At 39.8% G+C, this 17196-nt stretch overlaps 1 protein-coding gene and 1 pseudogene across 1 annotated transcript in view; both read left to right on the forward strand.

Moving 5' to 3' along the window:
* Nup205 (nucleoporin 205) overlaps positions 1–17196 on the forward strand; it is a 68125-nt gene that overhangs the window by 35859 nt on the left and 15070 nt on the right. The window contains exons 20-31 of the mRNA XM_059257568.1: positions 463–544; positions 816–980; positions 1303–1427; positions 5317–5431; positions 9068–9217; positions 9934–10005; positions 10289–10446; positions 10997–11077; positions 11685–11876; positions 12701–12968; positions 13062–13160; positions 15903–16051. Coding sequence (XP_059113551.1) covers positions 463–544; positions 816–980; positions 1303–1427; positions 5317–5431; positions 9068–9217; positions 9934–10005; positions 10289–10446; positions 10997–11077; positions 11685–11876; positions 12701–12968; positions 13062–13160; positions 15903–16051 — 1656 coding nt within the window. The remainder of the gene's footprint in view (positions 1–462; positions 545–815; positions 981–1302; positions 1428–5316; positions 5432–9067; positions 9218–9933; positions 10006–10288; positions 10447–10996; positions 11078–11684; positions 11877–12700; positions 12969–13061; positions 13161–15902; positions 16052–17196) is intronic.
* On the forward strand, positions 11210–11653 carry LOC131905557 (large ribosomal subunit protein eL34-like; annotated as a pseudogene).

Here is a 17196-nt window from a genome sequence, read left to right on the forward strand (position 1 = left end):
AATTTTCTTTTAATTAAAAACAACTAAAATCTAGGAGTGAGTGAATGAGAGAGAGATTGAGGGAGAGAGAGAGAGAGAGAGAGAGAGAGAGAGAGAGAGAGAGAGAGAGAGAGATTGATTGTGATTAGAGGTTAAGAGCATTGATTGCTCTTCCAGAAGACCTGGGTTTAAGTCTCAGGACCCACATGGTGGCTCACAGCTGTTTCTATCTCCAGTTCCAGGGGATCTGGCGACTCTTCTGGGTTCCTTGGACACCAGGCATGCACTTGATGCACAGATATACATATAGGCAAAATACCCACACACATAAAATTCAAAACAAAACAAGCCTAAAATCTACACACTGGGGCAGATTTGCCCTTGTTTTCACAGGTGAATGTCTGTAAATGCTCTATGTTTATCATTGGTTGTCTGATATGTAGAGTTTCTGTTAATTTGTCATTTTTCTGTCTATGACTTCAGAGTGTGAGCCAGAAGCTGATGGCTGGATTTGTAGAGTGCTTGGATAGTGAAGACACAGAAGAATTTGTACGTGTAGAAGAGGGTATGGCTCTGATTAACACGTGTGCTTTTATTTTATGTATGTCCGTAGTATAAAGAGAAAAACCTTGAAGCACTTAATTGTCTGGTGCTAATGTAAGAGAAATTGGGAATTTGCTAGAACAAATAAAGAGTTTTGAGATGGTTTGAATCAAAGCAGTTTAGTAGTCAGTCAAGAATTAAGTAGATGTGGGGTTCCAGTACATGCTGCTTGAAAGTTTGGTGTGCTTGTCTTACACTGATTTGTGATTTTGTCCTGTACTCTCTGTATTCAGGCTCAGAAGTTGAAAAGAAGTTAGCTGCAATCCGCCACGAAACGAGAATCCACATCTTGAATCTTCTCATCACATCTCTAGAACGCAATCCACCCAATCTTGCTCTCTACCTATTGGGCTTTGAATTGAAGAAACCCATCAGTACCACGAATCTACAAGACCCAGGTATAGCTGTACTATACACACGGGCATCTATTGCTTACGTGTTTGTTGATGTAAGTGGTCATTTATTAAATACTGGGCTCACAGAGCAATTCACTTAGGAAGTAAGTGACATGTGAAGGGTATTGTGGGTCAGACTTTAGGATCAAAGCTGTCTAAATAGATTTAGAGGATTGAGATTTGTAATTTCCTGTGTCAGTATTTTCTGTAGCATGCTCACAGTTGAGCATGTGTTATATCTAAAATTAGACTTTGATAAAGGGAGTCTTGGGTTTGTGATGCAGAAACCCTGAGAAAATTTGGATTTCCTTTTGGTTCTGTGTAGGAGTGTTAGGCTGCCCTCGGACCTGCCTGCATGCCATCCTCAACATCCTGGAGAAAGGGACAGAAGGGAGAACTGGCCCTGTGGCTGTGCAGGAGTATCCTCAGCTGGCTGAGCTGTGCTACCAGGTACGTAGTAGATTGCACCTTGAGGAACTGAGCAGAGACTTGAGCAGCTGAGTTCCTAGATGGAAGAGTGGTGATTAGGATAGAAATGAGTTCACTTAGCAGTTTTTCCAGTCTTTCTTTAAGGATAAAATCCATGAGGCGTAAACAATCCTGTAGATCTGAGGATCCTGACAGTGTGAGAAATGAAGACTATTAGGTGTGTGGATGGATTGTTATCAGTGGTGCAGTATTTCAAGTGGCTCTTTGGGGGTCTGGAGTGGGCTTGGGTCAGAAGATCCCCGGTTGCCATCTGTGTCCCCTGGCAGGCTGAGCTAGCTGGGGCATGCTGTATGCCCTCTGGTGTTGCATTTTCCATCCGTGAAATGGATTGCTGAGGTTCAGAGTCAAGTACAAGCAGCATCTTTGAAGAGGCATGTAAAGAAGGAAGTCCTGCAACTGTGGAGATGGCAGGATCTGATTAGAGTTTAGATTGGCTTGAGAACTTAAGCGTTCTGAGAACTAGATTTTATAATTCATGACTAATTCCTCAACTTAGGACACTATGATTCACATTTCATGGCTTAAAAAGCAGGATTATTCTCTCAGTGTAATGGAGACATTTCTGTTATTCTCATGTTATCTTTGTGATTTTTCAGTATTCACTTTTGTTCTCTGGTTTTTCCAAACATTCATGCTTCTTTGAATCTGAATGAAATCTTCCTTACTGAGAGATCCGAGGTAATTGGAGCTCATTGTTACAGGATCTGATAGATATACAGAAGCAGCTGAGAAGCTTTATCGTCTAGGCCAGGTTAGGTGAGGGTGAATGAAGCCAGGTTGGAGACAGAAGAGAAGGTGAGGGTCTCTCTGATCATTTAGCTGATTAGTATTTTGAGCTGATTGGATGCCAAAGCTGTCTGAAGATGGGTGTCAGTCTGCAGCAGAAATACTTGCTTTGGATTTTGTGGTCTCTCTTTATGTGCGCTTATTGTTTAGTTGAATTCAGCACACAGATGTTTCTGTGTTCCTTTAAACCCTTCTATACAAATGTCTGTGGTCCCTTTCCTCCCTCTCTGGATACATTTTCTGTGCTGTCAGAGTAATTTATGTTTACATTTTCCTCCTCTGTTCTGTGATCATGTATAGTTACTTTTTGTTGCTTTGTATTTTTCTTAAGAATATATTTCTAGGGCCAGCAAGATAGCTCAGCTGGTAAAAGTGCTTCCAAGAGACCTGCTGACCGAGTTTAGTCTCTGGAGCCCATGGTGGAAGAAGGGGATGAACTGTTCAAAGATGTCCTCTGACCTCTACTTGGCACACGTGCCCCCCACACAAAATTAACAAGTAGACCACAAAAATAAATAAGACTTTATTTCTAGGCAAGGATTTACAGTTATTTCTCACTCATAGTGACGTATTTTATAAGGTTACTGAATACTGAACTGATAAGTCCTGGACTGTTGGCTACTACAGTTAGATTCCTTCAATTCCCTGATGCCGACATTCTTGATAACTGGTGAACCTATAACCTTATTTTCTGTGCATTTCTGTTAAAAGGATCTTTAACAGAATAGTATGTATTGATGCTCCACTAATGTGTTTTTAGTTCAGGGACAGTGGCACTTAATCAGGGTTGTATGGAGTTTACGAACAAATAATTTCTCGGAAGGGCAATTTACCTCACAGCTTTCTTAGGTTTTAGAACTAAATAATACATCAGAACTATGCTTGGTTTTGTTTATTTGCTCTGTTTTGTGTTGTCTATTTGTGTGTGTGCATGAGTGTGAGTGCACACATGCTACCACACTAGGGTGGAGGTCAGAGGTCATGTGGAAGTCGGTTCTTCTTTCACCATGTTGAGTCCTGGTGATGAGCTCAGGCTGGCAGGCTTGTAACAGATGCCTTTACCCGTTGAACTGTCCCTCAGCCATTGATCCTGACTTCAGCAAAAGTAAAAGAACCAAACTGATATAAGTATGACACCAGCTGGACCATGAAAAGGACCTTTATGTGCAGTGTGAGAGTTGGAAGACAAAGACAGCGAGTGGACAAGTCAGGCAGCTGCAGCTCTCCACTACTGCAGAAGAATCTGAGCATTGATTTAAGGGTTATGGTCAGTTTTAGCATATAGGCAAGATGGCACCTATGGAATTTGTAGAGTATTGCTTATGTAACCCCAAATGGATGAATAATTGTATAGTTAGATTTTTAATTCAAATAATCATAACAAGTATCATAAGTATTAATGCACTGAGTGAAGCTTAAAGAGCCTGGTACATAGAAAGTGATTAGCAAGTACTTTAAAAATGGATGACTCATGAATGACAGTTACTGCTGCTGCTTTGCAAATACTGAAATTTACATTTTGCAGTTAGAAATTCCTCTGATTCCAGAGAGATGGCTCAGTGGTTAAGAGCACTGATTGCTCTTGCAGAGGACCTAGGTTTGATTCCCAGCACCCACATGGCAGCTCACAACTGTCTGTAAGTTCAGTTCCATGGGATCTGACACCCTCACACAGACATACATGCAAGCAAAACACCCAATGCACATAAAACAAGAATAAATAAATCATTTTTAAAAATTTAACAAGAAAAAAAAGGAACTCCTTTGACTTACAAGATGTATGACACCTGCTTTGCTGCCTCATTTTTTATTCTTTTTTTTTCTTTTAATCGAAACAGGATTTGCCCTTGGCTGTACTGGGAACTTATTTTGTAGACCAGGCTGGCCTCAAACTCAGAGATTTGCCCGCCTCTGCCTTCCCAGTGCCGGGGTTAAAGACATGTGCCACCACCACCTGGCTTTATGTATTTTTAAGAGACGTATTTTGTCTCTTGCTTTGTCAGCCAGCCTAGTCTTAGACTGGTAGGCTCAAGCTATCTGTCATCTCCAGCTTTCCAAGGAGCTGTGACTGGGTACTTGGCCACTGGGTACTTGGGTACTAGGCTTAATTATTGTCTATTATTGAAAACAGATGGACTCTTGATTTATTATGAGTGGTTTTCATTTTTATGCCATTTTGTCTATTTATATACTTATGATAATCATGTCCATAATGGAGATCTTTGTATGTTTACCAGATCTTAGTTTTTCTTAGATTGATATAAATGCTCCTTCCTCACATTTACTGTTTCGTTAAAGTTGTATTTAGAGCTTGTATTTGTAACATAGTGAAGTTTGCAAATCTTTGTAGTTTTCTTAGTAGTGTTGTTTCGATTCTTCTAAGTTTTACTATTTTTTTGAAGTTGAGATAAAATGATTAATGATTTTTAAAGGGGTGACTACTAGGTAATACTACTACTAATTAAAATAGTAAAGCTTAATTAATTTTGTGTATGTATTAATAAATATGTTCAGGGTGATTGCAAGATTTAGTGCTGTCATTATAAAACTTGTTTATTTTTATTTTGAATGCAGGACCTTGCTATGTAGCCTAGGCTGGCCTTGAACTAATTATTACCCTGCTTTAGTCTCTTTGGTTCTGAGATTACAGGCCATGTCTGGCAATGTCAGTACTCAGAGCTGTGTATCAATATGTTTTCTTGAGCTAGCACACCAAGGACCTGGATTTAGAAATCTAAGCTTGTGGGACTGGAGAGATGGCTCAGCAGTCATGAGTATTGGCTGTTCCTCCAGAGGTTCTGAGTTTAATTCCCAGCAACCACATGGTAGCTCATAACCATCTATAATGGGATCCTGTGCCCTCTTCTGGCATGCAGGTGTACATACGGATAGAGCACTCAAACATAAAATACATAAATAAGTTTTTTTTAAATATAAGTGCATATTTATTTTATACATGTGATTTTCCATTTGCTTGGGTTATTGGTGCATCTTAATATTTTACACTCATATTTTGTTATCTTTAAACCAGTACTGATTTAGAGGTTTTCTTTTATTTCATTAGGTGATATATCAGTTATGTGCGTGCTCGGACACGTCTGGTCCTACTATGAGGTACTTGCGGACGAGCCAGGACTTCCTGTTCTCCCAGCTGCAGCATCTTCCTTTCTCCAACAAAGGTAGGACACTGTATCGCTGCTTTATTACCGTCAGATGAGGACTCTGCCCTGAAAGGAAGGCTTGCTGTCAGAGGTGGTTCAGAATTTGAATGTTTGATTGATTGGTTGATAAGGTTTTTTTCTGGACCTGGGCTTGGAATTTGAAGTACTCTTCCTCAGCTGGGATTATAGGTGTATACCACCACACCCCACTCCAACCCCTTTTGATTTTGGAGTATTTCTTACATATGAGGTGTCTTGGGGACTGTTCCCACTTCTAAACACGAAGTTCATGTGTGTATGTAAACCTTACAGGAATAGCCTGAAGTTAATTTTACCCCATATTTTTAGTGTGCCTTCATTTTTGTCTGCAACCTGTGATGTGAGGTCAGATGTGGGATTTTACACTTGTGGTAGGTATGTGGGCACTTAGGAATCTTGGGGTTTAGAACATTTGTTGGGTTTTGTGTTTTCAGCTTAGAATTGGTCAGAATGTGTAACTAATATATATAGTTGTTGCTTGGTTTTGTATACACACACTTTAGAGCAGCAGGTATTGTGGCCTCTCATATGTTTCTTTGTTGCTATTACTTGGGTACTTTTATAATTTCTGCTTGAGAAGCTTCCTGTTTTCACTTATAGTGCAAAATTACACAAGTATAATCTGAGTGGGGAATTTGGCTCTTACTAACAAAACTTAAAGGTTGTGTTGGAGGGATAAGAAGATCACTGAAATGAGATATTTCATTCTGTGGGTGTGGGTGTGGGTGGGTGTTATATGTGAGTGGGTGTGCCCATGTGGAGGTCAGAGAACAGCTTTGGTTCTCTCCTTCCACTTTGACGTGAGTTCTAGGAATTGAACTCAGGTCATCAGGCTTGTGTGGCAAGTGCTTTTACCTGCTGAGACATCTCGCCTGCTTGTGAATGAAAATTTCTTAGAAGAATTTCTGATTTACATTTATGTCTTATATATATTTGAAACTGGTCAAATTATCTTGAAATAAAACTTTGAAAAGTAATTTTAGGTGAAATTATAAATCTAGCTTATTGACATGACTAAGAACTGTTCTAGCCTAATTTAAGCTTTATCAAGATTGTTTTCCTTTTTAAAATAAAAAAAACCCCATATATTAAAAAAAAGTTTGTGTTATCCCTGAATGTGTATCTGTGTATCTGTGTACCATATGTGTGCTTTCTCCCTCCCTCCCTCCCTCCCTCCCTTTCTTCCGTGTGTGTGTGTGTGTGTGTGTGTGTGTGTGTGTGTGTGTGTGTGTGTGTGTGTGTAGACAGGGTTTCTTTGTGTAGCCTTGGCTGTCCTAGAACTTGCTCTGTAAATCAGGCTGACCTCGAACTGAGAGATTCACCTGCCTCCGCCTCCTGAGTGCTAGGATTAAAGGTGTGTGCTACCACTACCTGGCTCTTTTTCTTTTGATTAACTAAGTTACAGACTTTTTTCTACATTTGTTTTTGTTAATCTCTTACACATATAGTAGAACTTACTTTTTTTAAATTTTATTTTACAATACAATTCAGTTCTACATATCAGCCACGGATTCCCTTGTTCTCCCCTCTCCCGCCCCCCTCCCCTTTTCCCCAGCCCACCCCCCATGAACTTACTATTTTTTATTACATTTTGCACAACAGCATGCTTGTAGAGGTTGAAAGACAACTTTCAGGAGTTAGTTCTCTTTTACCGTGTGGGGCCCAGGGATCAGTCTCGGAGTCAGGCCTGGTGCAGGTACCCTTATCTGCTGAGCCATGTTACAGCCAAACCAAGGGTGTCTTGAATTTGTGAGAACAGACTATTCTCCACTGCTTCAACCTCCTGAGTAACTGGACCCAGAGGCCTGCACTGCCACACAGGCCTGAAGCTTACCTTATGTCATCATAGTTTTGAAATCCAGGTCCACATATTCTGTTAATACATTTCTATTACTGGTAATTCAGCATTCTAATTTACTTTTTAGAAAACTGTAAGATCCTTGGGAATTATCTAATTGATAAAACAGTCTTCTATATTTTCATAATTTTCTCATTTTTAGTTATGAGATTTTGTTTATATAGAAACTAAAATTTTATACATGAGTAATCATACATTCTTTTATACAAAAGAATCGTCACTGTCTGGCCTTATGATACATGTGTTGTAAAGATTGACTTAGCTTGGTCTGTGTCTTAGTTACAGCTTCTGCTGTGATACACCAGGACCAAAAGCAACTTGGGGAGGAAAGGGTTTATTTTATCTTACAGGGTCAGGTCACACTGTATCACTGAGAGAAGTCAGGGCAGAAACTCAAGCTAGGAGTTTGGAGGCAGGGACTGAAGCAGAAACCTTGAGGAGTGTTGCTTACTGGTTTGCTCAGCCTACTTTCTTCCACTATCCAGACCAGGAGCCCAGGGTGGCCTCACCTACAATGGGCCAGGCCCTCCCACATCAGTCTCTAATAAGAAGGTGCCTCACAGGCTTGCCTACAGCCGGATCTTATGGAGACACTTTCTCAGTTGTGGTTCCTTCTGGGATAACTCTAACCTGTGTCAGGGTGGCACAAAGGCCAACCAGGACAGACTGACATTTGTTAATATTACTTGTTTACCTTGTCATCATTTAGGACTTCAAAGCATAGGACCCACCAAGCCTAAAAATAACATTAGCCAGTGTTCCCAGCATTGGGACTCTGAGGCAGGTGGACTGTGCTTGAGACTTGTCTTGGTTATTTTGCAAGACTATCTCAAAATAATACTGACTTTGAAATCTTCTTTTTAAAATTCTATCTAAGTGTGTTTACCTTTGTGTTTACATGCACCGTGTGCCTGCAGGGACCCAGGGAGGCAGCAGAGAAAAGTATTAGCTCCCCTGGAACTTGAGTTCCAGCAGTTGTGAGCTGCTATGTGGGTGCTGGGGATTAAACCAGGGTCCTCTGCTAGAGTAGGAAGCGCCCTTAACTGTGGAGCCAGCTCTCCAGCCCCTTTAAATTTCTTTTTTTTTTTTTTTTTTTTTTTTGGTTTTTCGAGACAGGGTTTCTTTGTGTAGCTTTGCGCCTTTCCTGGTAAATTTCTTTTATATATGGAATTAATATATATGGAATTATATGTGAAGTCAAGAGCTCTACCACCTGTCTTATCATGTATCATAAAATGATGTAGTATGGGTTTAAATGTGTGTTTTATGGAGTGAAAATTATGATTTTAAAAAATGGATTGTTATATACTTGAAAATTACTTTCAAAAACAAAATATAAAGAGGCATTACTGTTAAATTATAGCAGACTTACAGGATCTTTGTGAGATTACTCTGGTAATGAAGCTTTTTTTTGAGACAGTGTCTCACGATGTATCCCTGGCTGGCCTGGAACTTGGTATGTAGATCTGGCTGGCCTGAAATTCACAGAGATCCTCTGTCTCCTGAGTGCTGGGATTAAAGGCATATACTATATCCAGCACTAATAAAAAATTATTAGTTTTCTTCATCTTTCATGGACATAGAATAACTTCTTTTTCCTTTGTATCTATTTTTCTTTCATAATTTTATGTTCTGATCATGATGTTACTAAGATTCAGAAATTTTTGTTTCATAGGGAAGTATCTAGTTAGATTTGTGGAATTTTCTGATCTTGTGTTACAACTATGGGAAATGAAATGTATTTGTTTAAATTTTAGAGTATGAAATCTCTATGCTGAATCAAATGTCATGGCTTATGAAGACTGCCTCAATAGAACTAAGAGTAACTTCTCTTAATCGCCAGCGGTCACATACGCAGAGGCTTCTTCACCTCCTATTAGATGACATGCCAGTGAAGCCTTACTCAGGTGAGCGTTGACCCTTGGTGTGCTGTGTGTTGACCACTTTTGATGAGTACACATCTTACACTTAGGATGTGACTTTAGACAAAACTGGTTCTTCCTAGTTTTTATTCTTAAAACACAAAATTAAAAATTGTCCTTTGGCCGGGTGGTGGTGGCAAATACCTTTAATTCCAACACTTGGGAGGCAGAGGCAGGTGGATCTCTCTGAGTTTGAGGCCAGACTGCTCTATACAGTGAGTTCCAGGGCAGGCAGGCTATATAGAGAGACCCTGTTTCAAAAAGAAAACAAACAAACAACAACAAACAAAAATTGTCCTCTGATGTCATTTTATTTTCCTCTTAATAGAGCTGCAATAGTCATATTTTATACAAAATAGTGGTTTGTCTCACTGAGCCAGTGTGACCTGAGCTATTTTAATATGTATTATACATGCAAATGAAGCATGAGCTTCTTTTTAATCACTTCCTTAGTATGATGAGCTCTTGCTAGTTTTGAAATTCTAATTATCTTCTTCAGAGTTATGAATGAGTCCCATAGGGATGAAAAGAGTTAGATGAACATTGCTAGTAAGTCCTCATAATCTTTGCATCTTAATTATCCATTTATAAAAGGCTCTTTGACCCATAAATAAAATACATTATGTTTGCCATTTCCAAGTAAATGTAATGTCGAAGGGTGTTTTTCCTTTGCTGACCTGTTGTTACTGGTGCTCCAACAGATGGTGAAGGAGGAATAGAAGATGAAACTAGGTCTGTCTCTGGATTCCTTCATTTTGACACTGCCACAAAAGGTGAAGCCCTGGGATTGTATGTTACAGATGTACTGTACTGCTTAAAACGCAGGATTGCTTACATGTATCTGTAGACTCTGGACCTACGTCGAGAAGCTGTGTAAAGGGTTTACAGAACAGGGAAAATGTCTAAGTGAGTGGCCATGCCAGAAACAAGTCAGATTTCGATCTCAGCAAGGTCTTTGGTTTCAGAGAATAAGAGCATGTTCAAAATGAGCTATGTATGGTGCTTTGTCCTCCTCTCTAGTGCCTCAGGTATACTTTATTTACTTCTTGTTTCTAGTACGTCGAAAAATTCTAAGTATTCTTGATTCGATTGACTTCAGTCAGGAGATTCCCGAGCCTTTGCAGCTGGATTTTTTTGACCGTGCTCAGATTGAGCAAGTCATTGCCAACTGTGAGCACAAGAATTTACGGGGGCAGACAATCTGCAATGTCAAGGTGAGGGTTCCTTTAAAGAGCCTGTAGCAGCTGTGGTTCAAACAGTGAGCTGTTGGGAAAGTGTAACCGTGTGTGCGTGCGTGCGTGCGTGCGTGCGTGCGTGCGTATGTACTTCTATGTTACTGAGTTCTGCTATTAGCTTATTGGCCTATTTTGTCAACAGTGATGAAATAAAACTCAACAAATACCTCTACTTTCTGTAAGAGCTTCTCCATCAACTTTCCTTTAGGTATTTTTCCACCCAGCTAAGACTACAGAGTGGTTTTCACTGTTTAGTTCTCTACCAGGTGAATGGTAACATCCTCAGCAAAATGAAAAAGATATTGAGGCACCCAGCATTAAATTATTGCCCGAGTCCCTTTGGTACTACTCCCTGGAAGGAGGGGGATGACTAACTAATATTTGTGTGTGCGCATTGGACCGTGCGATTGTTACACTGTGTGCGGAGATACCTGGATCTTTTCCAGTTAGGGTGGTTTATGGTAATTGCTACATACTATCCTACTGACCTCTGATGATACTGTTTTTCTCTTTTTCACTAATTACTTAGCTTCTTCATAGGGTTCTTGTAGCTGAAGTCAACGCTCTTCAGGGTATGGCAGCCATAGGACAGAGGCCTCTGCTGATGGAGGTAAGCTCTGTTATTTTGACACTTTAGCTATTTGTACTACTTAAGGTTTTGCTTAAGTAAGTTTTATGAATAAAGATAGTATTAAAAATAGAAAATTGTCTTTTATGGGGATGGTGCTTAGAGGCACTCAGAATGGTCCAGCGTTTGACATACCATCATAGGCTTTCCTACAATACAGCCTATAACAGAACTAGGCTGTCTCGAACCCCTGGCAACGCGATTGTTTACCTTTATACCAAGAAGGTTGGGAAAGCACCTAAATCCACATGCGGTGTGTGCCCAGGCACACTTTGAGGAGTTCATGCTGTGAGACTAAAAGTCCTTATGAGATTGTCTAAGACAAAGAAGCATGTCAGCAGGGCCTACAGTGGGTCCGTGTGTGCCAAGTGTGTCCGTGACAGGATCAAGCGGGCTTTCCTTACTGAGGAGCAGAAAATTGTTGTGAAAGTGTTGAGGGCACAAGCACAGAGTCAGAAAGTGAAAGAAATATGCAGCTTTTTAAATAATAAAGGTCAAGGCTTGGTCTGTGAAAACAAAAAAATAGGAAATTGTTTAAAACAGGTACTGTTTCCCTGAGTGTTAACCGGTCTCATATGTATTGCTCTAGGAAATCAGCACTATTCTTCAGTACGTTGTAGCAAGAAACAAGTTGCTGCAGTGTCTTTACGCAAAGCGGCATGCGCTGGAGTCCTGGAGGCAGCTGGTAGAGATAATCCTGACAGCCTGTCCTCAGGAGCTCATTCAGGCAGAAGATCGGCAGCTGATTATTCGTGACATCTTACAAGATATCCATGATAAGGTGATTTACTTCCTGAGTTACTTTCTATAACTAGAGACTTACTTGTATGAGTGTATAGTATAGGTATATGCATTTGCCTTTAAGCAAATACATTTTTTCTGTTTTTAGATTAGAAGCAAAATAGAGTTTATAATATTGATGTGAAAACTTTCCTTGAGAAAGGTAAATTGTGTACAGTAGGAGCTTTGAGCTAGAGTATATCAGAATCGTCTAGCAAGCTTTATAAAAAGAGCCATTGGCAGATCCCACCCCAGAACTACTGAGTATGATCCTAGTGGTGAAGGCCATGTATGTGTATTTCAAAGCAAAAAACATCTGCATGGAATTCTGATAAGAATTAGTTACATACACTTATTTAATAGTTTTCTTTTGAATAGTTCTTACATTTTTGTTTTGTTTTGTTTTTTGTTTGTTTTTGAGACAGGGTTTCATGGTGTAGCTCTGGCTGTCCTGGAACTTGCTTTGTAGACCAGGCTGGCTTCAAACTCCCAGAGATCTGCCTACCTCTGCCTCCCGAGTGCTAGGATTAAAGGCATGCGCTATCACCGCCCGGCTTAATACATTCTTTTTTTTTGGTTTTTCGAGACAGGGTTTCTCTGTGTAGCTTTGAGCCTTTCCTGGAACTCACTTGGTAGCCCAGGCTGGCCTCGAACTCACAGAGATCTGCCTGGCTCTGCCTCCCGAGTGCTGGGATTAAAGGCGTGCGCCACCACCGCCCAGCCGCTTAATACATTCTTAAGGTACTTGAAAAGCCTAGTGTGTCTGAGATGTGTTAGCAGTTGGATGAGAGCTGGACCTCACTCTGGTCCCCTTTGTACTTTCAGGTACTGGATGACGAAGCAGCACAGGAGTTAATGCCAGTGGTTGCCGGCGCTGTGTTCACCCTGACCGCTCACCTAAGCCAGGCTGTGCGCACAGAACAGAAGCAGCCGCTGGTCTCAGGACATGGCGAGGCCCATTATGCTTTCATGCTTGATAGTTCTTTCACCTCACCTCCTGCAACAGAGAGCCGGCCAGTGGGTTTTGCTTCTATTGGAGATTCTTCACTTCACATCATCTTGAAGAAACTGCTAGACTTTATTTTGAAGACAGGTTTTCCATCTACATTTTCTATACGTTATGACTTTGTTCTAACTTTGATTGAGAAAGAAATTCTCATTTGACTGCGTGTTTTTGTCTTCCTAGGTGGTGGTTTCCAGCGTGTAAGAACTCACCTGTACGGCTCTCTGCTTTATTACTTACAGATTGCCCAGAGACCAGATGAGCCGGACACATTAGAAACTGGTAAAGTTAGATGGTTTCTAATCTAGCCTTTCCTAGTTTACCTAAGTCACTTCTCTGTCTTTTGACTCCACACAATACAGTTAGTAAGTCTTGACATGACCATTAGATTACTGTAAAGCTGGGGGTGCATGTTTAGTTTTTAAGAGCCTCAGGTAATGTGTACTTTTTATGCTTGAACTGCAACGTACTGTTTGCAGAGTTGGACAATGTCTCTTTTCCCCTTAGTTCCACAGTACATACTTACTGGAGTCTTATAAAATGGCTGTTATTCTACAGTAAGGATGTGACTTTTAAACAGTTTCCTTATTCATAGGCTTAAAAATTCTAATACTTTACTATCACAAAAATACTGTCTCAAAATTATATGTCTCTACTTTTCAAGAGGAAGATTTGTGGTAGAATTCCCATATGAAGCAGTACGCAGTTTTATTTTAATAGATTTTTTTTTAAATGGCCATCTAAAAATGCTCTTATCTAGTGCAAATGCTCATCTGTAGTATATGTCTTTTATACTAGCATGAAGGTTGTTTTAGATAAATTCAGGGTAGGATTTCTTCATTTAAAGCGGTGGTTCCCAACTTCCTAATGCTGCCACCCTTTAATACAGCTTGGTTGTTATGTTGTGGTGACCCCCAACCATAAAATTATTTTTGTTATGAAACTGTAATTTTGCTACTCTTATGAATTGTAATATAAATTTTTTTTGGAGTTAGGTTTGCCAAAGGGGTTGTGTCTCACAGGCTGAAGGAAGGCAGGGCCAGAGAGATGGCTCAGCAATTTAGAACACTTGCTGCTCTTAATTGTATGGGAGTTCAGATCCTAGTGCCCTTGGGTGACTTGAAACCCAGAACTCCAGCTCTGGGGGAATCCAAGTTTTTCATGGCCTTTATGGGCACCTGCACACATATGTACATAGATAAAAATAAATCTAAAAGAGAGACATATTTAAAATACTGAGCTAGGCGTAGTGGCACGTCTGAAATCCTGCTCTGAGGGAGTAAACATGAAATTACTTTAAAACAAAAATGACTGTTTTGTTGGGTGTATTTATGAAGCATTTAGAAGACTCCCCCCCTCTTTTTTTTTTTTTTTTTTTGGAGACAGGATTTCTCTGTGTAGCCCTGGCTGGCCACTTGCTCTGTAGACCAGGCTAGCCTCGAGATTCGGCTGCCTCTGCCTCCTGAGTGCTGGGATTAAAGGCATGCACCACCACTGCCCATCAACTAACTTTCTTTGAGGAAGATTTTTTATCTATGTTGTATCTAATCCTTCTTAGCCAAGTTGTATGTTTAAATTGCCTTTATAACAGATGTTTTTCATTGCTGATTTTGTTTCAGTTAAAACACTATTTGCTTTTTATTTTTAGTAATAAGTATTTCAACTAAAATAAGAGTTTGTCAGTGGCACTATCTGATAATGGACTTTGTATTCTTCCTTGTGAGTGTTTGCGTTTTGAGCATGGTTTCTCTCATACTCCTTGTGGTGGCTGTCATTCATGCATGGTACCTTAGAAGATAAACACCTACTTTGTGTGTGTGCGTGCACGCATGCACGCATCCATGCGAGGTATGGCTCAGGCCAGAAGAATATATCAGATAGAAGATGTCCTTGGAAGTGGAGTTACATGTGGTTGTGAGCTACTGTGTGGTTGCTGGGAATCAACAAAGGTCCTTCCACTGAGCCATCTGTACAGCTCCTGTGTACAGGTATTTTTAAGGTCAAAAAAAAGAAATAGTTTAAAGAAGTTCTTTGAACAATCAAACTCTTTTTTTTTTTTAAGAGAAAATAATTGTGACTACTCACTCCCAATAACTCCCATATTTTTCTTTTAAAAGTATTTTTCGTATTCCTTTAGTGAAAGTGGCAAACACTAGTCAACCACTAGGTGGAGGCCTACAACACATTTAGAACAGTCATCACGATTTTGTTTCTGTGCAGATTGGATCTCTGTATAGCCCAGACTAGTTGCAAGCTGAGGATCTTGTGCTGTGATCACAAGTGTGTGTTGTGTGCCTAGCTCAAGATGGTAGTTCAGAGCCGGGCGGTGGTGGCACATGCCATTAATCCCAGCACTCGGGGCAAAAGCAGGCGGATCTCTATGAGATAGAGGCCAGCCTGGTCTACAGAGAGAATTCTGAGACAGAGAAACCCTGCCCTGAAAAACAACAACAAAAAAGATGGTAGTTCAGAAACTAGGGAGGAAGTCATGAATATTAGTTTGAAGTAAAAACTGTTCTTTTATTTGGTTGTGAAAGTTTTATAAGGTTTGCATGACTCTTAATGAAATGTATGTTCACATTACTAATGGTAATATATTTAAATTACCCTTACAAATGATAAGATTTTTAATTTTAATAAATATTGCAGATTTTAAAACCCCAAGATTTAAAACTTCCTATTTTTCCTTTTTGAGGAAGGTTTTTGTCTATATTGTATCTATCCCTTCTTAGCCAAATTCTCAAAGATGACCGCAAACTAAAAAAGCAAATTGCTTAGCAGGGTAAATACAAGTTATCAGTTCCCTTAGGGTCCATAATTATCTTTACCTTCTGAAAGAATCATACAGTGTGAGTGTTATTAGTGTACATGCATGACACATGCTCTTAAAGTTCATTTGTCCGGACTCATTGATCTGGTCTTTGTATGCATGCAGTAATGGATTCCTTCTTTTGTTAGATTGAGATATTATTAGTTGCTAAACTGCTTTTTATTGGATTTTTTTTTTCATTTTAATCCTTGTAGCTAAGAAAACCATGTGGGAAAGGCTGACAGCCCCTGAAGATGTGTTTAGTAAATTACAACGAGAAAACATGGCTATCATTGAGAGTTACGGTGCTGCCCTCATGGAAGTGGTCTGTCGAGACGCTTGTGATGGTCACGAGATTGGAAGGGTAAAAATAACAGTTGTTTAGAACTACTAGTGAATGAGTATTGTACATTTATGAAGGTGTATACTGAATCAACTTTGAAGATGTATGTGGCATGTGGAGAACTATTTTCTGTATTATTTTACAGTGAGTTTGCTCATCTGCTATGATTGTAGCCTCTGTTTTGTTTAATTGTGTGGAATCTTAACTCAGGAATTCTCCTTAAAATTACCTGCTAAGTTTGAGGTTTGCAGGTAGAAAAACGTGGATAGAAACAACAGAAGTCCTACCTGATAGATCTGAGTTCTGTCTGTCTGCCGCTGGGCAGTTACTCCTGTTCTCTTTTGTATGACACCTTATGGAGGGCAGAGTTGCATTTTCCCTTCAGAAAACCATCGTGGCATCCTGACGACATCTTAGAGAGGATTTCCTCCCAGTGGAAGATCCTGTAGCACTTACATCCTTTATTTCAAGGCCATCGGAGAAAAAATTAAACAAATAGGATGAAATACAAACTAGAGAGAAATCCCTCAATTAGGCTTAAAAATTTTAAAGTACTTTTATACATAGAACAAAACCCTGGGGGGAAGTAGATCAAAATGGGTTTAACTGTGTTTATTAGATTACATGTATTTTTAATACTTTTCTAAGATTCCTCTAAATCACACAGAAAAATTTAGAATTGGAAGTAACAGAAGAAAACATGGGCGCTGGAGCGGTGGCTCAGCAGTTAAGAGTGCTTACTGTTCTTGGGAGAGGATTTGAGTTCGGCTCCCAGCACCTCAGTGAGCAGCTCACAATGTCCGTAACTCCATTTCCAGGGAATCTAGTACCTTTTCTGGCTTTCGTGGTGCAGGTAGTCTCACACAGGCACACACACATACGTTTTCAAAAAATTGATTTTTCCTTTCTCTCTAACATGTAGTGCCTGGGTTTGGCTAAAATATAAAATATAAATGCCATTATTTTTAAGGTAGGTTTTGCTTCAGAATTAAAATTTGACACTGGAAATTTTCCTTATATCAAGAAATTTAGATTCTAGATACATACAGTTTCCAACTTCTCAAAAAACAATGAAATTTTATTATGGGCATTCGTATAAGAAAGGTTCTCAGTAGAGAAGGCAGCGGTTGTCGGAGGTTTGATAGCCGTCCACACGGTAGGACTTT

The sequence above is a fragment of the Peromyscus eremicus genome, chromosome 3, assembly GCF_949786415.1.
Source record: "Peromyscus eremicus chromosome 3, PerEre_H2_v1, whole genome shotgun sequence".
Classification (NCBI taxonomy): Eukaryota; Metazoa; Chordata; class Mammalia; order Rodentia; family Cricetidae; genus Peromyscus; species Peromyscus eremicus.